Consider the following 24,385-nt stretch of genomic DNA (forward strand, 5'->3'; position numbering starts at 1 on the left):
CAATATGTTCTTGTGGATTATTGCTATGATAATTAACTAGGGGAAAAAATAAGCATAAATATAGTAGGAAAATATATTTTTATTCTCTCGATTTTGGTTCTAATTTCAATTTAGTCTCTAAATTTTGAAGCGTTATAATTCTTTTTTACCTTGAGATTTGAATTATGTTTCAATTTGGTCCATATATTTTAAGATTCTTATCTTTAATATCGTTTTTTTTTACTAAATATCCATTTTAGTACTTAGCATTAATATCTATTAATTAATTTAAAGTAATTAATTATTTTACATTATAGCTTTGCTAAAACCGACGAACACCAACGACAACAATCAAAATGCCGGTGGTTAGCATCGATTGAGCCCAGAAATAGAAATAGATGTCGACGATGATCACCCCTAATTTTTTTTATTTGTTCTCCTATACCATATGGTTGAAACAAATAACAAAACAAAGGTTAAGGTTAATCCTTTGATGGAAGTTGGCAATTATTATTACACATGAATAATATATATATTGTAACACATTCTTAAGTTTACACACAATATTTAATTTCCAAAATGTATCTAAATTGTATGTTCTCTTCAACTTCTTCCCTTCTTGTTTGATTCTCAAACATAACCCAATTTGAAGATTTGAAGATTAAAAAAAAACAAAAAAACAAAAAAAACAACACACATATTCACCCAACCCTATTTTTTTTTATAAAAAAAAAAAAAAAACTCTTTTTGTTTGTTATTTAATTTCCAATATATATCAAGGGAATTCAAATCCTCCTCCTCCAACAGCAGCATCAGCAGCACTTGGTTTTGGTGGATTAATTGCTATCCACAACAAAGAAAGTGTAATGGCAATTAAACCTGACCAAACAATCACAATTGTTGGTGTTTTTCCTCTTCTTCCCATTAACCCTTTTGCAAAAGGATACAAATGTGCCAAAACCCAAAAACTAAAGAATGCTCCTCCTATGAACTTGCTCCATTGTGGCACTGTGCTATAGATTGTTCTTGAGAATGCCACAACTATGGCTATTATGTTCATCATAGCAATCACAATTGGAGGAACCATCAAGGATGTCCATTTCACTAGGTATAAATCCGCGTATATATCTTCGATGTCGTCCCCGGCTGATTTCGACGTTAACGTGAAAGAGATCTCAATACCTGCTATCACCTTCAACAAACCCTGGACCACGGCCGCCAAGTGAGCAGATGTGCCTAACATCAAATGTTTATAATATCAATATTGATGACAATCAGTAATAAATTGATGAATGTTCAGTTTTGTCTCTAATAGGTCATCAAGCTATTCTACATTTTCTTCAAAATTCACGAATCTATTAGATACAAAATTGAAAGTTTATAGATATTTTAAAAGTTTAGAGACATACCAGACACAAAATTCACAGTTGAGGTAACTATTAAAAAAAATTTTAAGTCGTCTGAAGAGACGTATTTAAACGGAGATATTAAAGTTGTAATTAGTATAATTATTGATTGGTTACCTGAAATGAGCCAAAACTGTTCATTTCTCCACCATTCTTCCAAGCCAATGCCAGACCACTTGACTTCCAAAATGGCTAAGGAGATTAAGCAAACAGTGATGATGAGAAGGTAGATCAAGAAGGTGACATTGAGTGTCTGGACTATGAACTGGCCGGAGAAAAGTGAGAGCGCGGGGAGGAAACAGTAGACAATGAGGAAGATGGAAGTGAAAGGATAGATACCGACGTTGAGGTAGGCGAGACGCTGCAGAAATTTCAAGCGTCTCGATGCTAGCAACGCATTGTTTCTCGAGAAGAAAATCTCGACGGAACCTGTTGCCCATCGGAGCACTTGGTGGAGACGATCCGTGAGATTGATTGGAGCTGAGCCACGGAAGGCATCGCGCTTGGTGATACAGTAAACAGAGTGCCATCCACGATTGTGCATACGATACCCTGTCACCACGTCCTCTGTCACTGAGCCGTAAATCCATCCTACTCGCTCCCCCCATTCCGTTTTGTCCTCATACCTGCTCGATAGTCAAATTACGAGTTTAGTTTCTAATGTTTGGATTTTCAATAAGTTTGGTCTCAATTCTTAAAACTATCTACTAGGTTCTTAACCTTCCTTTCTAGTTTGTGTCTCATAGGTTCCTCAACTTATAATTTCTAAAAGTTTCAAAGACATGAGTGAATCATACCAACAAGAAATGACCGAGACAGATTCAGCAACGGTTGCAGCATCAAGGGGTGGACGAGGAAGCCGAAGTGCACCAGGAGGACGTCCATACTTGACTGCAGAATGATCAGCAAGAGGACGACCTTGAAACTCGGCGATCGGTATAGAGTCAGCCAACATGGTAGAATTTCCAAAACGCTTAGGAAGTAAATTGACATCAAGGTCAGGATCAAAGTCTGTGGATTGCAAAGGTTGTGTTTCAGACGAGTCGCTTTTATGCTTAATCTTATCAGGTTGTGGCGGGTCGAAGCCGTAGAGGGCAAAACGACGAAACATACAACCCGTTCCGACGTACACCGGACCTTGTACACCATCAAGTGCTCTCATATTGCCATCAAAGAAGACAGTATTGTGATTGGCATAACGATCAGAAGGATCAATACCTTCAAATCTTTGAGGGAATTGAATGTAACAAATATCCTCTCCACCACGGTCCATCATGAAGCACATTCCTTCTTTGATGGCTTTGCAATTATAAATGTAATGATCACAATCAAGGTTGAGAATGAATGGACCATTTGATAACACAGCTGATGCTCTTACAAGGGCATTCATGGCACCTGCCTTTTTGTTGTGATCGTATCCGGGTCGTTTCTCACGAGATACGTATACGAACATCGGAAGACGAATGTCGACATCTGTGAAGTCTATGATCTTCTCATCTGCGCTCCCCATTAATGGGTCGTGGCTCGGAGGCTTCAACATCACCTGTTAAACATCAAGAAAAATAAACATCAATACAAATAACTCTCGAACATCACTCTAAATCATTAAAATTTCACGTCCTATTTGGTAATTTTTTTCTGTTTTTGAAATTTATATTCTTGTTTCATTCCTCACGAATTATTAGTATGGTTTTCACCTTTTTTAAAGAATATCATAATTCTTCATCAAATTGTTCTAGAAACAATAACAAGTTGTAAAAAATACTTTTTGTTAGTATGTAAAATGTAGCTAGATAACAAAATATACAATTTACAAGCTTAATATTAGAAAAAGATTCATTTTCGACCATAAACTTCACATACTGTATCAAATTTAATCTTAAATTTTAAATTACATCAATTTAAATATCAAATTTGACAGATTGTATCGATTTTAGTGACTTAATCAAAGGTGTAAGTTGATATATTTATTAAAGTTTGAAGTTTAAAGTGACGAGTTAAAATGGATACAACGGATCAAATTTAAGTTAAAAGAAATTAGAAATCAAAGAGTTACAAAACATAGTCTAATTTTTTTTTTTTGTACCTGAAGAATTCCTGCATGATCACCTTTAGAATGGTCACTAGAAGGAACAACCCAAGTACCAGGCCAATGAGTTCCATCAGCCATCCATGTTGCTTTTTGAACCTTAATTGGCTCCATAGCATCTGCCCCTGTTTCTTTCATGTGCTTCCACATTTTCATTTCCTCTCTTGCATTGAAAGCATCCGATCGCCTCCTAATCGAGTCCGGAAGCCCGTTTGTTCGAACCTTAAACTCGTCGTACTCTCGCTTGATTTTCCTTCTATCCTTCACAAAATCTGACCTACTTTTGTTCTTTGTTGGATCCACTTTTAAACTAAAATAGCTTTCGGGATTTCTCGGCTCGATATCGTGTTTACGACAAAAAGGTACCCATAAATCTGCAAAACTCGCAGCCTCTGCCATCGCCTCGAACGTCAATAGGGCACCTCCGTCATCAGAGATGTAGCAAGCAAGTTTTTCAACTGGATAATCAGCTGCAAGGATGGATAATATGGTATTGGCAGTTACAAGAACTGGTTCCTTTTCGGGATCTGCTGTGGATACAAACATGTCGACTCCCGGGAGGTCGGAACGGCCGGTGGGATTCGATGGAGATGGTGCATCAAACTTGTCGTAAAGGACTTGAAGGTCGGTACCGCGATTGACGGGACATAGCTTCGGAATTTGATCAAGAATCCAAGAGAAAGCAAACCATATTTCACAAATGATAGACATTAGCCATAGCCATACTGCATCCTCATTTGGATGTTGCACTCTCCAGTGTAAAAAGAAACCCAACACCACAAGTCTTACCAATATCAACAGCCTGCCAAAAGAAAAAAACACTCAAGGTTACTCCTATGATGTTTTCAAGGATTAAAATATGTATGCAAATGTCGATTTTGATATCAAAATTTCAACGTCATAGATATCTTGATAAAACATCAATATCGCAATGAATATTCTTGGTAAAACAAAAAATTGTAAAAATTATTTCAATTAATAGTTAAGACCCCGTTTGGTAACTATTTGGTTTTTTATTTTTTAAAATTAAGTTTATTTTCTCTCAATTTCTTATAGTAGTTCGCATCTGTCTTAAGTAAAAAACTTGAATTCTTAACCAAATTCGATAAACAAAAATAAGTTTTTAAAACTACTATTTCTAGTTTTTAAAATTTGACTTAATTTTTTAAAAATATTGGTAAAAAGCAGACAACAAAGCAAGAAATTTAGAGGAGGAAGAGATGTTTATAGGATTAATTTTCAAAAGCTAAAAACAAAACACCAAATAGTTGCTGAACAGAGTCTAAGGTAATTATTACTATTTTTTCGTAAATAATTATATGGATATATATACTGACATAACGACATATATATTAATTTACGAACATTTCCAAAAACGTAAGTGAAAGAAACCTGTATGGACTAATGATGCTAGCAGGGATTGGAAACGTTCGACTGAGGGGTTTCCATGGCTTGTCCATCGACTCCATCATCCCTTCACGGAATTTGTCATCGTCACCGTTGTCGTAGTCATCGTAATATGCATTGCCAACTCCATAAGTTCCTTTTGACTCAAACAACCATTTGTTGTGATCAAATTCTCCACCTTGGTTTAGCTTCATCATTGACATGTTTTGTGAACCACCTTTAGACCCATCTGGCCCTTGTAACTGTAATGTTCCATTGGAATAGTCATTATAATCATCCTCATAGTCTCCCATCTTGTATGGTTCTTTGCAGCCAGGACAAAGCCCTGTTTCCTTTATTGCATCAAAATGGCACTCCCTACAAATTCTAAACCTAAACAAATCCAACAACATTCAAGATACCACTGTTAAAAGCATGGTTAAAACTCGAAAGCCTAAATTGATAGATAGATTACCGTTATGAAAAATTTAAGGTTAATTACAAATTCGATCCCTGTAATTTGAAAAAGTTAAAATTTAGTCCCTATGGTTTTAAAAGTTATAATTGAGTCTTAATGACTCGATAAAATTTCATAAATAATTCTTACGGTTTGATAAAATCTTCATAAATAGTCTTTAGAGACTAAATTATAATTATAAATTATAGGGACTAAATTATGACTTTCTGTAAACAATAGGAACCAAGTTTTCCATTTAACCTAAATTTAATGTTATATCAATACTTTTAAAAACATGAGCTATTCGAGAATGAAGAATTGAAACCTGCATTCGCAAGGAGTGAAATCTTTGCCTCGCTCATCCTTCATGACCTTACCGTCACAAGCAGGCATGGCACAAGAAGAGCCCTTGGCTCCGGCCATTTGTGGATGAGTCACCTCCGAATCTATCACCCTGTCCATCAAATGTGCTCGTGTCACACTATTGAATCCACCGGTAAACAACGAGTTCGAGACATATTGCTCCTCCGCTTTCGTAGCTACCGACGAATCCATCGGTTGATTATCTGGCGTCGGAGGAATATGCACCGTGTAGTTAATATAATCCCCCGATATCTCTCCTGACATGTCGAGATCTTCTCTCGATAGGCTGACATATCGGCCGCTCGATGTTCTTCGTGCAAATTTTACCGTTTGTCCACTCGAACCCCGATTACTTGTAGAATTTGCAGACCCGCCTGGGCTGCGAATGGCTTTCTTGGATGGTTGGTTAGTTAAACTTGCCATTCTTAATGTTCCCCTTTTAGCTCCAAAATTCCTCTTGAGTTATCAATCAATCAAACTTTCCTTTTGGTCCCTGTCTGTAAAAACTCATCTCTTACCATTTTCACCAACAAAAAAAGAAAAGAAGTTTTTTTTTCAGCTTAGAGAAGAAGAGAACTGGGAAATGTGTTTGAAATTACAAGTTTGTGAAATCAAAGGAAGGGAAGTTGGGATCAACGGTGGAGAATTGTTCCAGGAAGTTAGGAGAGGAATGGTGGACAATTGGGACATACTATTGATCCAACGGTTGATGTATTCTTGGAGAAAGACCAAGTTGATCGAAACCTAAATTTAGGAAGGATCTGTTATGGATTTTAAGGATTCTATTTGTGGAGGATATTATTGAGAATTTTTTAGGTTTTTCAGTGGACGGATAATTCGGTTATTTGGATGAGTTTTTTTTTTTTTTCCTCATAAAAACAACACTTTCTTTTCTAAATTAAGCCTTGTTTCGTAAACCTATTTCCTTCTTATTTTTTAGAATGATTTATATTTCGTTGAATTTTAATCAAATTTTAAAAACAAAAACAAGATTTTAAAAAACTACATTTTTAGTTTTCAAAATTTGACTTAGTTTTTTAAATTTTTGGTAAAAAATAGATAATCAAAAAAGAAAATTGGGGTGAAAATAGTGTCTATAAGCTTATTTTTCAAAAACCAAAAACAAAAAATAAAATGATTACCAAATGAAGTCTAAGATTTTTAATTTTAGTTTTATATTGGTGAGATTATTGTTTATTTTTTTTTATTATTGTATTTGTTAGGTCAAATAAATTAGGAAAGGGAGAGATCTACGATATACTTGGGGATACTTATCAATGTTTATTTGAAATCTTTTAAAGACACGAGAATTATATTCAAAGTGGATAATATATATAAATTTGGGTATAAAACCATCTTAGTTTTTGTATATGTATATATATATAAGTGGTAATCTTGTTCACCTAGTTTACTATGTTTATATCTATATAATACAAACACAAAATATCATTACAAAATAACCTTATGGACATATACATAAATTCATGTCAATTTTGAGCTTCAATTGGCTGAGTTATTGACAAAGAGCCTGTTTGATTGATTTGAGCAATTTTTTTTTTAAAAAAAAAAAAAAAAAAAAAAATTATTTAAACATTTTTTACAAAAAATGATTAAAATACAGTTAAAAAACTATTTTGAGTGGTTACCAAATACTTCAATTTCTTCCAGAAAAAACTGTTTTTCTTCACATATGTTTTAGTAGCTAAATTATTTTTTTCAATTTCATTAATATATTGTCTAAATAGTTTCCATTTAATCACGCTTATGTTTCAATAAATTTTAATTTATTTCATCATTCTTGGTGAATGTTAAAAGGAGCAACAACGAGTAACGAGAAGCGAGTCCGAGATTCTAATCTGTGTACAATGTTCTATTTTGGTAATTTCATGCTTATATAACGTAAGCAACAGGATCATAAACTTAAGTTCTTAGAAAGTGAAAAAAAAAAATCATTTTAAGCCCAAATAGGTTATTGATATGAAGAATTTAACAAAAAGTGGCTTGAGATAAACAATGTCACGACTAAACATAGACATACTCAACATTTCATACACAAGCTCAAACGTAACTCAAATGAACCAAGACAGCACTATTTATCATTTGAAAGGTCAATATTTCGATGGAAAAAAAAGTGTACGTAATTCAGAATTATTTGTATAATAACTAATTTGTAACTTGAGAATAAAAAAAGAAATCATATATTAAACTAGATTGATAGGCTTCAGTTTCAGAAGAACATTAAACTTAATTTGTAAGCACCATTCAAATTTCAAATCTCACAATAATCCTATAAAAAACTTAACATTTACATAACGATATAAATCTAAAGAGAGAAAGAACTCATAAAATGAAAATTAAAAAAAAATAGTGAAAAATATTTGGATAAATCTCCACTAATGAAATGAAGATTAAAGAAAATTCTTCCATTAATTAATCTATTTGAAGATTAAAAAAAAAAGTGAATGAAGAATTTTGGAGAGAATACTCAAAAGACCTTTGAATTTTCTTAGGAAAATATGTTTGATTTTCTTCCTTCTCAAACATGTTGTAATGAAATTTCTTCAAAAGCTTTTTCAATTTGTGATCACAATGTCGTCGGAGGCCTTGACGTGTTGCCATTCCAACGGTAACCATCGTCGGGAAGGTTGAAGCTTCCGATGCCCCCGAGCTACACCCCTCCACCTACCATTAGAGTATTAAATTTTTATCGACATTAAATCAAAATTTCATCGTACACTAAAATTATTTCCCCCATCCCCCCTCCCCCATTTTGGTTCATGTATTATAGGGTAAACTTAAAATCAGTCTCTTTCTTTTCAATAAATCTTGAATTTAGTTCCTACGATTAGTTTATGATTGATTTAACTAAATTTTATGTATCTATAAGCCTTTTCACAAAAAACATTTAAAAAAAATGTATTTTCTTGCATAAAAATTATTATTATTTAATCAATTTCCGTAAAAATCAGCTTTAGATTTTGTAATTTAGTATGAAAACTAAAATTGAATTACTCAAAGTTAAAAGATGTTTTCTTGATACAAAAATTATGTTTAGGGGATATCAAACCTATGCCTAAGGTCATGCCAAGCATTAAACTAAATTCATTTTGATCCAAAATTAAGAGGTTAAAACGGTATTTTAACCTCTATATATAACTATAACTAGGTTAAAAAACGTTTTTGGTCCCTAAACTTTAATGAAAGTAACAATCTAGTCCCTATACTTCTAATTTGATTGGTAAGGATTTAGTCCTTATACTTTCAATTTGGTAACAATTGTCCATACACTTCAATAAAAAAAAAAAAAAACTCTATCAAAATTAGATGTCAAGTTTAATTATTTTATGAGATAGACTTTGTATTTTACAAAATATTGAGTTTAATTAGTTTAATGATGTTTTTAAGCAAGATAACTCATTAAACCTTAATACTAATTCTAGTATAAGAATTAATCGGTACAAATCTTAAAGTAACTAAATTGTTATATAGCAAAATTTAAAATTTAAATTGTTATAAAATTGAAAATCTAGATTAAATTATTATAAACAAAACTTAAGTTTACGGGGGAAAGGTGATTTTTAACCCAAATTAACTCCAAGCAGAACTCATTGATGTGAACAAATTTTATAATCTTTTTACATCTCTGTTATTTTTTTGAAAAAAATGTATATTTTTAAATATTTTATCAATATTTATTTTGATATTTTTGTTAAATTGAAATCTCATAGATTTAAAACTTTTACCTGTAATATCTGAAGCTGGCGACGCCGATGGCTGAGCTTGCAGCGGCAACTCCGCCTCGTCTAGCGGCAGCCGATCATACACCGCATTAGTAAACGACGCCACCATCAATACAACGGGACTCGACGCCGTTAATGGCCCGACGACACTTCCTCCAATGACCTGCCCTTGCCCGCCGGACAAATAAATCGTCAGCCCGCCGGCACCCGGCGGCGCAGGCGGCGGCAACGCTGTACCGGTTAGAGACACAATCTCAAACGTTCCATGAAGCGTCATAACAGTCCCCGACGGCGCCCCCGGCTGGCGCAAGTTGACGTTTGTGACGGCGCCGGTGCCGGCGAGAATGCAAACACCGTGACGACGGCGCGTGGCGTAATTCGAGACTGATTCTACCACATCGAAGCCGGCGGAGACCTCCAGCACGTGCGATCTCAGAGCATTGGGGCTGTCACGTGTTACGATCACCGGCGGTTTTGGCTTGTTCTTGGAGCCGGCAGGGCGACCTCGAGATCGGCGCGTGGATGAACCGCCACTGGTGGGGGTGGTTGAATCGGCCGGATTGAGATTTTTCTGATGATTTTCCGGCGAGTTGTTGGGATCGGCGAGATGGGTTTGTGAGAAATTTTGAAGTTGGAGTTCTGAACCGAGAAATTGATTGGAGTAGCGAGAGGCGCCGCCGTGGACGGCGGAGTTTAAATCGGACATTATTGTCTTCTTCGTTGGTGCTTGAATGAAATCCTTTGCTTGTTTATAACGTTAATAAAATCGAAAAGGATTTTAAGATATTAAAATAAGAAGAATTTGTTCTATCTGTCCAGATGGAACTCGACATGTCTTTTCTTTTTTCAATAAGAAATTTTAGATTCTCAACTAATTTTTAAAATATTTGTAAATATAAATTTGTTAAATTATCAATTTAGTATAAATCTATACTATCTAAAATCTACAAGCGCGTATAGAAACTTTTGATTTTCCTCTTTTTAGATTATGGATATAGGGTCTTAAGGGAAATTTTTTGTTTTTTTTTTTTTTTTTTTTTAAAAAATGGGTCTTTTAAAATATAAAAAATATATATTTAAAAATATTAACACTCTATCGCAAAATTTGGATCCAATCCAAGACAATCGAAGAAAAACCCAATCCATAGTAATGAAATACCAAAAGTATCCCCAGCCCACACAGATAATCAGTCGATTAATTACAATTAATCGAATTACCCATCAACTGGCTTGATCAACACTCATGGCCGAAACTTCTTCTTCATTAAACAGTGCACGATAACTATTTATCGTTTCTATATAGTAAACAATAATACCTGTTTCTATAGTTTCAATATGGTTTGCACTCTATATCTGTTTCTATATAGTAAACACAAATATCTATTTCCGTTTTAATAATATTTATTTAAAAATGTACTTGTATGTCACTATCTACCTTAAGAACTTTATAAAAAATTTTAACATCAATACATCTATTATTGATACATTTGAATTAAGATAGACAGAAATAGCTATATCTTTGTCTATTTCAGATAGATAATGAAGTAAATACTAATATCTATTTCTATAGTTCCTATATTGTTTGCACTTTATATTTCTATATTTGTTTAGTTGAGTGGATCTATTATTGATAACTTTGAATTGAGATAAAAAGAGATAGAATACTATCTCAAATAGACAACGATAGACTTCAATGGTAAACACTAATATATGACTTTGAATTGAGGACAAAATGGTTGCAATTAGGTCCTTTTATTAAATTTAATAAAAGGACATAATTGCAATCATTTTGAAACTACAAGAGTGTGATTGATCAAATTGAAAATTCAGGGGTGGTGTTTGCAATTTTTCTTTCATTTTTTTCTTTTTTCTCGTCTCGTGAAGTTACTTCACGAGACAAACTTACAACGTTATGAAAAAAATAAATACGTCTAGTGAAGATGAATAGATTGTCTCGTGAAGTAATTTCACGAGACAAACTTACAACATTATGAAAAGAAATAAATACGTCTCATTAAGATGAATGGATTATCTCATAAAGTTACTTCATGAGATATCTCGTCTCGTGAAGTAACTTCACGAGACAAATTTACAACATTATAAAAAAATAAATACGTCTCATGAAGATGAATAGATTGTCCCATGAAGTTACTTCATGAGACAAATGATAGACTATCTCGTTTGTTTTGTAATATTGTAAGTTTGTCTTGTGAAGTTACTTCACGAGGCAAAAGACTTATGAACTCAATTTTATGAGACAAACGACTACTTTTCAACATAAAAAAAATAAAAGACTACTTTTCAACATACTTACCTCTTTTGGAACTTCTAATTGAAGATCAATCAAAGATAGAATTCTATATTTGTCTATCTCTGATAGACAAAGATAGATGTTTATCTCTGTCTATATTTATCTATTTGAAATAGACAACAAAGACAGACGTCTGTCTATCTCAGATAGAGCATTATCTCTGACTATCTGAGATAGACAATTAATTATATTGTACATCATCAATCATTGATGCACTTTCGATTGATTAAGATGTTGATCTTGTTCAAAATTTCAAGAATCCGATGTTCCAACCATATAAGCTACTGTATACAACAACTGGCTTTCAAAATAACTTCGCAGTGTTGTATACAACAACTTGTTGGAATTGTGGAGGAAAAGTTCAATAACTTGATTTATGAATTGGGGCATACAATAATAGTTGTTGTCCTCTGAGTTTTCTTTAATGCTTTTTGTTGGTAGGAAAATTAGGGACAGATGGGATTATGCACGCAATCATATGTTAGACATGGCTTAAGCTATGCGTTTACGCCCATGCGTCTGAGGTCATGTGTCGGAATGATAATGCGTTAATCTGGTGTGCAATGACCACGTGTTCCTATCACAAGTTTTCTTACGTTCACGCCAAATATAACGCGAACGCAAGTTTCTCGGGTAATCCGAGGTCGAACACAGAGACTGGTCACTCAATAATGCTTGTGAAGCAATGCGTTTGAGGCGATGAATAAAAATAAAAAGAAGAAGTTTCATGGATATACACACTACTCCTACTCCTAACTAAACAGATAGAGCAATAGGAGACTTGCGATGAGAATTGGTAGATACACAACAACCGTTAACGCATAGTAATGTTTATTATCTTAAATCGCCCGAGTAATCCCAGCTTATCGCACTAACGCATAGCACACCTCTCGGTGGTCAGCCGCATGACTATATCTCTATAGTGCATGGTTGCGTCGAGCATAAGATTGTGCCTATCTCTAGGAACAATGCATACTTTGCTTTAGTGGGTTCCATCTTTTACCTTCTCAGGCAGTTAGACGCGGTTATTTAACTTATAGACAAGCAATGCAACAACCTATAGACAAGCGTTGCTACAGCCTTTCACCAAGAAAAGAGGATTAACTCACTATACTTGCACAACGCACACCTCTCGGTGGGTTGCTACATACGTCCTATCTCTAGGCTATACGATTAAGAATGCGATCACCTTTGATAAATAAACGTTGAAGAAAAACAATGATAGAGATAATGATGATGAAGAAGATGGCATTGAAGGAATCAAGAGATGCATTGATTACAAAATGTCTTAATATCTTAAGCTAAAATATAATACAATACAGAGGTTAGAAGAGAAATGAAGGACTCTGCGTCAAGGCTACCGGTGGTGCTATGGATGAATGGTGGAGATGTCTCTCTCAAGCTCTATCTCCGGCGAAAGCTCCGGTCGTCACTCGGTCTGGTTTGTGGAGGTGAAGAATTCTCACTGAAAAATCTTGCTCACGCTCTCATCTGTGATCACAAACCTTTGCCTTGAGGTAGAAGTTCAAATGTCTTGAAATGAAGGTCCAAGGGGCTATTTATAGAGTTTAAACGCTGACAGGCATCATGATTGTGTTATGGCTCACTGCTGCTTTTGTCGCGGTATGGGCATTGTCACATCGTCTTATCTTGTTGATACTCCCAAGGTATGCGTCCGAGCTTGATTCAGCTGAAGTTATCAACGCTTTCTACCCATCTTGCGATATTCTGTTATGGCTATCACTCTGTGGCTACAATCTCCAAGTGATTACCGCATTCGCTTGATCACCGCAACTTCCATTCGATGGACGCATGCGATAGCCGCATGCATTCGTCTATGCAATAGCTCGGTTTTCAGTGCATGCGTTTGTCTTTGCGTTCGCCTGGCTTCAGCACATGCATTTGATTGCAAGTGCTTATTTCCAACGCATGCGTTTGATTCCTGAGATAGCTACAAAAATAGATACTTTGGCACAGAGTAACGCATAATATTGGATCAGTGAGGATTTAGGTGCTAATCGACGCAAAACTCAATTTTTCACAAATTCTAAGTATTATCACAGTGTTTTCTACTTGTTAGTCCTCATAATTCTAAATAAAAGGCTCATGATAACCGACATTTATACCAGTTATCACTTTTTTTCTTTTTTTTTTCTCTTTAATAAAGCATTAAAGTGAAGAGAATACTGTGAAATTCGAAGAAGAAGGATTGTTCTTTACTTGGCAATGTAATGTGCGACATTACAAGGTAACAAAAGAAGGAGAAGAAGAATTGTACTTGTGTGCTTGATGGAATTGACAAAGAAAAATGAAAACCTCTAAATATGTGGCGAAGAACAATGAAATCGATCAATGAAGAAGAAGAAAATGAATTGAAATCGGAGAATGAATGAAATTGAACGAAATTGTTTTGGAATTGAATGAAAATGAAGAAGATCGAAAATCATCTTAGGAAATCGAGGGTAGTTTTGGATTTTTTAAAAAATATCCATTGATATGATTTTTTGCTATAGTATGTAAATAGTTTGTATTTTTTTTTTCTATTTTTGACAATTTCTAAAAAAGTTTGATATTTTATTTCTACATAATATCTACTTCAGTTAAATAAAGAAAAAATATATATATTTGTTTAAAAATCACATTTTACACTAATAAGACTTTTTTTTTAAAAAAAATGACTAATATCTATTTTGTGAAGGAAAAAGATTAATATATATATTGGTAAAATCATATTATGATTTAAAATCTAAATTTTCGTTATAAATAGCGGAGTTAAATGTTTCTATCAAATATCTTTTCTTTTCTTTTCTTTTTTCTCTCTCTTTTTTTTTTTTTTTTTTTTTTTTAGTATTTCTTCAATCATTATTGCCACATTTTTCCATTTTTTTTATTCTTTAACATTGTAAGTTTTTTTTTCATCTCCTAGACATCACCTACCATTTTTCTACTTGTATCTCTTTTTTTTTTCCCAACATTTTTTGTTTTTTGTATTTTTAGAACTAGAAGTAGCTAGGTATAGAGAAATTGTCGATTTTGACCCAAAAAGTTTTTTGCAATTTAAAAGTAACCTCATTTTTAAAATCTATTTTTTTTAACCTCTTTTCCATCTTTTCAATCTTTAAGTGGAGGGACACACCACGTGAAAATACCATTTTTCCCCTCAATAAATGATCATTCAATTGCCTTGAATATAAAATCACCAAACTTACCTAACTCACATATCTTAACTTAGAAACTTCAATTTTCAGTTTCACATTTTGTTTTCAAGATTGAAATACTTTACATGAGGGTTCTAACTTCAGAGAAATAATCCTTTTTAGAGGGTCTCAAGTTCATAGGAACAATTTCTTTCCTTTTTTAGAGTTCCAAAAGAGACAAGTATATGTTGAAAAATAGTCTTTTATTTGTTTATGTTGAAAAGTAATTGTTTGTCTTGTAAAATTGAGTTTGTAAGTAAGTCTTTTGTCATGTGAAGTAACTTCACAAGACAAACTTATAACATTATAAGACAAACGAGATAGTATGTCGTTTGTCTCGTAAAGTTATAAGTTTTTTTTGTGAAGTTATTTCATGAGACAAAATACAAAAATGAACTCAATTTTACGAGACAAATGACTGACTTTTGTCACTCGTAAAATTGAGTTTATTTCTATCTTTTGTCTTGTGAAGTTACTTCACGAGACAATATATTCATCTTCACGAGCCGTATTTATTTTTTCATAACGTTGTAACTTCATGAGATGTCCCGTGAAGTAAGTTCACAAGACAAAAGACAGAAATGAACTTAACTTTATGAGAGAAAAGAGTCAGTCTTTTGTCTCGTAAAGTCGAGTTCATTTTTGTCTTTTGTCTTGTAAAGTAACTTCACAATAAAAATTTATAACTTTACGAGACAAACGACAAATTATCTCGTTTGTCTCGTAATGTTGTAAGTTTGTCTTGTGAAGTTACTTCACGAGTCAAACAACTTACTTACGTCCTCAACTTTACGAGACAAATGACTACTTTTCAACATAAAAAAATTAAAAAAAAAAAAAAAAACTATTTTTCAATATACCTGCCTCTTTTGGAACTCTAAAAAAGGAAAGAAATTGTTCCTCTAAACTTGGAAACCTTTGGAAATAATTATTCCTTTGAAGTTGGGACACTCACATAAAGTATATCAATCTTGAAAACAAAATGTGAAACTGAATATTGAAGTTTCTAATTTAAGATATATGAGTTAGGTAAGTTGGATGATTTCATATTCAAGACAATTGAATGATCATTTATTGAGAGGCAAAATGATATTTTCATATGGTAGATCCCTCACTTAAAGACTAAAAGATGGAAAGGAGGTGAAATAAAGTAGATTTTAAAAATGGGGTTACTTTTGAATTGGAAAAAGAACTTTTTGGGTCGAAAGGAGGTGAAATAAAGTAGATTTTAAAAATGGGGTTACTTTTGAATTGGAAAAAGAACTTTTTGGGTCAAAATCAGCAATTTCCCCTAGTTATATCACACCTCCATTTATTTTATTTGTTTGAGTTAGATTTTTTTTTGAAATAATATTTTTTTAATAAATAATGACAAAAATAGGGTTGGAGGGAAACAATTTCTAAGAATAGGTGTTTTGGGAAAGTATTGACAAAATTAGTGTAGTGTAATCGTGTATCCGATACACGATTACCATGTGGCATACTCGTGTACCCGGTACACGAGTACCATTTAATCCAGTTAGCTGACCACGTCAGCTGGCTGGTTGACCGGTCAAGCGAACTCGTGTACCCGGTACACGACTCGCTTATATTTTTTCTTTTTTAAAAGAAGTTAATTGTTAAACTTAATTATATAACTTAATTCCTTCTTATGACTTATAATTTTTTTTTAATTGTTAAACTTAATTATTAAACTTAATTCTTTCACTATTAAACTTAATTATATATTTAATCTACAATGAAAACATCTTGCACTCATATTAAAAAAAAATACCATGATATTAAAGAATATTTACAATTAGTTCTTTAATTGGTAACATTCTAGCACCTTTGAAAACGCCGTTCACTGCATTGCTAGTCATCCACCCATAGCGGTACCCACCGTCATGTGACTGTGTCTATTTTTCCAAGTCAATGTCTGAAAAAAATTCAAGACATTCAGGATGCAATTGTTTCAATTCTTTCATGCACCGAATGAACTTACGCCTTTAATGTTGATTTTCGGCCTTGAATACCAAATTTTTTAGTTGCTTCGATTTGTATTTTGTATTGAAATTACTGGCAATATGGAGAAGATAATATCGGTGGTACGCTCTGGGTTCACTCCCAGCAAGAATGCCCTCATGTCTGTCAGAAATCAAGCAAATACCCTCTCTTTGGGTAACATATTCCGCGTTGCCCACAAAAACCATGACCAACTGGATGAATTCTCACCTTCTACAATAGCAAAAGCAAGGGAAAATATATGTCTGTTTGCATCAATAGATAAGGCTGTCAATAATTTCCCTTTATACTTTCTGTAGAGATGAGTTCCATCAATCTGAATCAATGACCTACAATGGATCAATGACTAATCTGTTCGTGTTCCTGGATTATAATGAACAACAACACTCGGCCAATACGGAAGCTCCGAATATGATTTCTCCCAATCGCCAAACACAGCGATTAACGCTTTTCTCTTGGCTTGCCACACCCGTCTATAATTGACATTATCGCCATATTGTTTTTTAATGGCTTCTTGAAGTAAGGCCACAGGTACTCCAGGATCAGCTCTAACCAAATTTTGAATTTCGATACTCATGAAATTTGAATCCAACTGTGAATGATCCTGTGTCAATTCTGAAAACAAACATGAGTGTTCTCCTTGAAGTTTTGTGATTTCGAACATCCCATGAGTTTTTCACCGACATACTCGTAGCCTCCAAGCACAACCGTCACTCCATGATTTACATTTAACATACCAAAGATCATGATTTGATTCCACTACAATAATTTCGTCGTGTTTTGTCACACAATATTTTTTTTACAGCAAGCTGTAAATCTTCTTTGGTATTAAACAACATTCCTTTTTGTATTAAACTACAGTTATCTACTCATATATTCCTTTCTTCCAAAGTAGATCCTAGTTCACACGTTGAATTTGTCATCTCCCAATCTATTTGGGTGAACATTTTCGACGGTACCAACTCAAGATCATGTTCACCACTACTGTCGTTTCCAAATAATTCATCAACTTCAACGTCAGTGTCACTATCTCCATCATTTTTCAGGTTCAAGAATTACTAAATTTTTAGGACGCATCGACATATTTATTATGTTTTTTTCAACGGTTATAGTTGACAAAAAAAATATGTAAATATGTCAATCCAAAAAACTCCAATTTCTAAATTTAACCTATAAGAACTAAATATTATATATTTAAATCAAACCAAATCTAAGATTTATAAATTATATATTTAAATCAGCCCAAACGAATAAACAAATATAAGATCTAAGATTTAAGATCTACAAACATATACATAGATCAGCCCAATAAATACATATAAGATTTCTAAGTTTAAATCAATCCAAACAAATAAAAAAATATAAGATCAGTCCAAAAACATACCTAAATTAAATCAGCCCAAAAACATACATAAACTATACATAAACTAAATCATATTTAAACTATACATATACTAAATCATACATAAACTATACATACATAAACTATATATAAACTAAGTTTAAAATAAACTTAGCCCAAAAACATGCAAAAACATACATATAAATATAGATCAGCCTAATTAGAGAAAGAAATATACCACAGAAACGAGCAAAAATCGGCAACCAAAAAAGTATGAAAATCGGGCAATACGACCGCTACAATGGAGGATTCGGTGAGGATCAAATGAAGGACTAAAAATTGAGCAAAATCAAAATTTTGGAAGATTTCGGTGAAATGGAGACCTCGGTGAGGAAAATCAACTAGATTTTGGAAAGTCAAAAGCAAAATAGAAGAAGAAATCGAAAGCGAAAATTGGTGAGAGGAAGAAATCATTGGTTTCAATAAGGAAGAAGAAGTGGCAGTCTCGGTGAGGAAGAAGAAAGGGTCGTTTCGGTGAGGAAGAAGAAGGGGCGGGTGGAGTTTTTAATGCGAGGAAGTTGTGTACCCGATACACGACTTAGGGTAATCGTGTACCCGGTACACGATTTCCTCAGTCAAACCTGCATGACTGCCACGCTAGACTGGGCGTGCCAGTGGCTAGGTACTCGTGTACCCAGTATACGATTAAGGTGTAATCATGTACCCGGTACACGATTTAAACACCTATTTTTGGGAATACTTTCCCTCCAACCCTATTTTGTCATTATTTATTAAAACAACGTTATTTAAAAAAAAAAAAAAAATCTTTGAGTTATGTTATCTTTTTCAATTTTTTTTCTTTTTCCTTTTAAATTGTGTTTGAGATTGAGATCTAGATTGAATAGTTTTTTTTTTCTTTTTTAATAAAAGGCATTTTGTTAAAAGAAGTGAACTTCTTTTATTAGAAATAAAAACAATCACTTCTATTAGAAATAAAACCTATTTATAAATATTTAAAAATAGATTTTATTTCTAATAAAAGTGATTATTTATATTTTAAAGTTTTCTTACTATAAATGTTAATATTATTAGTTTATTTGTTTTCTTACTATCAAATATTTAAATTAAGAGATAAAAAATTTTATTTGAAAACTTAAAAAAAAAAATTAAGAAATATATTAATTCGAATTTATGTGGAGTAATATGCATTTTTTTTCAAAAATATATATATATATATATAAAGAAAAAATTATTATTAAATATAATACTATTATTTCAACTTGTACATGTACATTTCATTTTCAAGATTATGAAATACGTGCAACACACGTAGTTCCAATTTGTTTAAGAAAAATACTCGATACATTCATCTTTGTAGCTTACCATTTAACAAGATGTCCAACAAAAGTAAAAAATCCATAGTACTTTTATCATATTCTATTTATTTATACTATAAATTTGTCTTTATAAATGTGGATCTCACACTAAATATCATTGACTCCCACTACTTTTAAAAATATACTGACGTGACATATATACGTAGATAATACTCTTCTAGTATAAGAAATTTTCCCAACAAAACTACCATTACATGGTAAAAAATTTTTATTCATGTTTCCATCAATATTTCTGTATTTTTATCGGATTGATATAGAAAAAAAGGTGAATCAATATTTTCATTATATTGTAAAAAAGATTCATGAAATATAAAAATGTAAGCTAAACAATGTCTATGATATAAATAGTAAACATGTTAAATTGTTTAAATATCTTAACTTTCATCTACATATATTTTTATCTTTTAGTTTTTATAGTTTTTTAGAACTATTTATCAATATCGACATTTCTATAAAATTAAGACTTCAAAATTCCTATCAACATCGACATTTTAAATCTCTGACGTATTCAATTATTGTTCTAAATTTTAATTTGAATTTTTCCTAATTCAAAATTTATCATTTTTTTTCAAAACCCGACAAAGAAAAACAATCTGTATTTTATTTACAGACACTCAAACGTCATTTGGACCATAGTAAAAGCTTTAAGAACATTGAGATTAAATTGAAACTGTTATAAAATCATAAAGTGAACCATATTGAAAATTTTTCGATTATTTTCTGAAAGTAGCATTATTATATCTCTTTTAGCTGTATGTATACATATTTTGTTAACTCAAAAGATACGGTGACAACCTTCCACCACTCTAGGCTTTATGACCTAAACGAGCTAGCTCATGGCATATATGTGTGCCATGGCATAGGTGAGTGCTATAAATAAAGTGTCTTGGACGTTTATTTTATTTAAAAATGAGATCTCGTAGACATTATTGGGTGACACAGATATGCTGACATTGAACCTCTTTTTATAGGTAGGAGGTAAAAAAAAAAAAAAAAATTGAAACTTAACATTTACACTATAGATATTAATGGTGTGAAGATCAAATAACATCCATTAATTTTATTCTTCCAAAGTTCATTTGATTATAACAAACTTCCAAGTCCAAAGTACAATGAGAGTACAATCAAATGTGACAAAGGGGTTTGTTGGAGAATGCAATAATCTTAAATCTTATGGTCTTTGAATTGAAAAGAAGTAAACATTTTTGTATCAACAAAGATTTTTTATTATTTTTAAATAAACTTTTAAGTTAAATTGAGAGAGGAGAAAGAATAACATACACATGCATGCATGTGTGGTTGATTTTTTCTTGGAGAAGCTTTTATCACATCACATGTGGTCTATAGAGATTGGGAAAATTTTTCTTGGGCTCTTCATACTTTATTTTATTTTATTATTTTAAAATTTTTACGATACATAATAAGAAAATTGAATTTCTGACTTAAAAATTAATAGTATAAATTTTATGTCAGTTTAGTCATACTCATTTTAATAACGTTTATTTTTTTCAATATTTAGAAGAGATTCATACGTTTGATCTTAAGGTCGATAGTAAACTTTTGACAAGGCTCTCATGTAATACCAATTTTCTTAGATTCCTCAAAGTGTGTGTGTTTTTTTTAATTCAATAACTACAAAAATGAAAGATCAAATCGTTATTGACTTTGTATTTTATTTTATTTGTTCGGGTTTGAGTTCTTTTTATTACTTCAAAGGAAATTGAAATATGATTTTTTTTTTTTACTCTTCTAATTTTGTTTCATTTTTTGCTACATTTTTTAGTTAATTGTTGAGGCAATAGATTGTGATATTTGAAATTGTAGTAGATATTTTATTCTCTAAATTAATGATAAAATAGACATTATTTTCTATCCAACTAAAAATTTGATGTTGGGACCAAATTTTTAGATTTTTTTTGAAGTATTTATAGAACTTATTAAACGTAGCTTTTAACTTCTAAAACTTTTTAAACCAAATTATAATGTGGAAAAATTTAGAAGGCAAAAACTCTATTTAAATCACAATGGCTATGAACTTAACTAAAATTTAATAACTATATTTTAATCACGTCAATGGTTTAGAACAAAATTAATTTTTAAAAGATTAATTTAAAAGTTGTCCTTAAAAAATTAACATAAATAGACACAAATACTAGAGTTTATAACTTAAACTTTTAATTTAACGTCTCAAAAACATATTAAATTATAAAATTAACTCTTATGATTTGAAGAATGTTAGAATTTAATTTTTATTGTTAAAATTTTAGTCCCTATGATTTGATAAAACTCATCTACATGGACTATTTATGAAGATTTTATCAAACTATAAAAATTATTTATGAAGTTTTACCAAACTATATGAACTAAAATTAAACTTCCTCAACTGGATATACGATGTTATTTTTCGTGACCTTTTGTGTCAGTAGTTCCTTGATTTTGGACTTTTTGGAAGTTTGCTTATTTTTTTTAAGGAATAATACATTTTTGGTCCTTAGGTTTTAAAATGTTACACATTTAGTCCTTAGGTTTTGAGTTTTGTTTCAATTTAGTCCCTAAGTTTCAAAATATTATAATTTTATCCTTCAGATTTGAATTTTGTTTCAATTTGGTTCATGAATTTCAAGATTTTACATTCTTAACCTCAATTTTTCATTAAATACTTACTTTCAACCATTGATGTCAATTTCTATTAATTAATTAAAAATAATTAGAAGTGAAATTTAAATTTAATTTTAAAAGTGATAAAAATAGTGAAACTTAATTAATTATAATTCATTTAACGATTGTAGCATTTTGAAACTTAGGGATTAAATTAAAACCAAACTCAAAATTTAAGGACTAAATGTATAACATTTTGAAATCTAGAGATTAAAATAGAAACTAGATCCAAAATCTATGGACTTTAAAAAATATGGAGATGATATTTATAATTTAACAAATAAATTAACTAGAAATATTGAATAAATAAAACATGCTCCCTAGCATTTAATATAATTAATCACCTAATAATTATTTGAAAAATAATTGATTCTTAATTTCTTATTGGTTGGAAATCCAAGGGGGTGAGAGTGAATCACATGGGTATGCAAAATAAGTGAGGTTGGCAACCTCAAAAGAAGAGAACTATAAATCAATATTAAGTTTTGTTCAAATCACCTTTCTGGAGCCACCAAAAGCCATCAAATTCAATTTTTTTTTTTTTCTCATTCTTTTATCATTTAATTCATTTTTTAAGATGTTGATGTCGATGAAAATAATTTAACTTTAATTCTATAAGAATATGGAATTTAGTGAATATTTTATTTAAATTTTTTTTAAATAATTATTTTTAAATATAAGAAAATTAGTCAACTTATTTATAAATATAATAAAATGTAATTTTCCTATATGTCTAATATATGTAATTTTTCATCTTCTTTAGATTGGAAAGAGTGATACACATGATCGGTTCGATCTATTTCTTTATCTCCACATGAATCGTATATTTATAGCAACGGGGATAGAATTTTCTCAATTTCAATGGACTAGGCGTATCGTGTATTCTTTTGAGTAATATATCTGAAAATCCCGATTGTTTCCTTATTAACATCGTTTCGAACACAACGAGTACATTCCAAAATAACTGTTACTCGAGCATCTTTACCATTGGCCATGAACCTCCCTTGGATTTTTTATTCATGCAACTCTTCCATTTTTCGATTCAAAATGAAGAAAAGAAAGAGGTTTATTAATAATAGATAGTGACATACAATGATATTTTACTATATTTAGAACAATTACTCCTTTTAAAAATTATTTAAATTTGGGTAATTGCAATTGGTAGCATTTTTAGAAATAATAACCAAGTGTATAACATCATTTAAAAAAATTGCAAATATAGCCAAGTCTATCAGCGATAGACTTCTATCGTTATCGGCGATAGATTTCTATCGTTGATAGACTCTTACCAGTAATATGGTTTATCACTGATAGATTATTTAAATTTGGCCATATTTATAATTTTTTTTACATTATGTTATATCTACTAATACTTTAGGTCTAATGTCTATATTTGCAAAATTAATAGATAATATTTTATTATTTATTTATAAGCTAAACTATTTATTATTTATATTATATTTACATTTGTGACATTTGATTTTTAATAATATTTCATTAATTTTTTATAGTATAATAAAAATGTTGTTTCAACCTTATGTGGATGGTTATGTGAAAACATCGATAAACATTGAGATGGAGGGATTATAATGACCAAAATTGTAATTAGGTAAAAAAAAATGAATGACTAAAATGGATATTTTAAATTTTTAAAAATCAAACAATTAGGGTATGTTTATTTCACAGGTTTTGTCACAAGTTTTTATAACACATTTAATATCTTTGTTTCTTTTACAAGCTTTCACTTTTTAAAACTTGTAATATTATTAGTGAGGGAATTTTAAAACTCATATGACACGGGTTTTCTTACACCCTCCAAACAAGTGGGATTTTTGTACTTGAGTGATGACAATGCAAATATAACCTAATTAATAAATAAAATAGCATCAATTAATTGTTATCATTAATTTTAGTTAATTTTAAATATAAATATATCGTTTAGACTTAATAAATTTCAATTAATATAATAACAATTAGTATTTTATGTTATCTTAATATTTAATATAAAATTTTGTTATTAATTATTAACATTCCAATTAATTGATATTTATTAAAT

General features: G+C 31.3%; 2 protein-coding genes across 2 annotated transcripts; both read right to left on the reverse strand.

The window, feature by feature from the left end:
- Window positions 1–754: 754 nt before the first annotated feature.
- CSLD4 (cellulose synthase like D4) lies at window positions 755–6,111 on the reverse strand. The gene is made up of 6 exons (XM_039032648.2): window positions 5,643–6,111; window positions 4,867–5,253; window positions 3,472–4,276; window positions 2,183–2,928; window positions 1,503–2,011; window positions 755–1,215 (listed from the first exon to the last, which is right to left on the reverse strand). The coding sequence occupies exons 1-6, from the start codon at window positions 6,101–6,103 to the stop codon at window positions 755–757; spliced, it is 3,369 nt and encodes a 1,122-aa protein (XP_038888576.2). The 5' UTR covers window positions 6,104–6,111.
- Window positions 6,112–7,905: 1,794 nt separating this feature from the next.
- LOC120078596 (AT-hook motif nuclear-localized protein 25-like) lies at window positions 7,906–10,267 on the reverse strand. Its single transcript, XM_090314252.1, has 2 exons — window positions 9,424–10,267; window positions 7,906–8,362 (listed from the first exon to the last, which is right to left on the reverse strand). Exons 1-2 carry the CDS (start codon window positions 10,124–10,126, stop codon window positions 8,349–8,351), a joined length of 717 nt encoding a protein of 238 aa, XP_090170378.1. The 5' UTR covers window positions 10,127–10,267; the 3' UTR covers window positions 7,906–8,348.
- Between the last annotated feature and the right edge of the window lie 14,118 nt (window positions 10,268–24,385).

This window comes from Benincasa hispida, chromosome 5 (genome assembly GCF_027475165.1).
Source record: "Benincasa hispida cultivar pf3 chromosome 5, pf3_genome.v1.1, whole genome shotgun sequence".
Taxonomy (NCBI): Eukaryota; Viridiplantae; Streptophyta; class Magnoliopsida; order Cucurbitales; family Cucurbitaceae; genus Benincasa; species Benincasa hispida.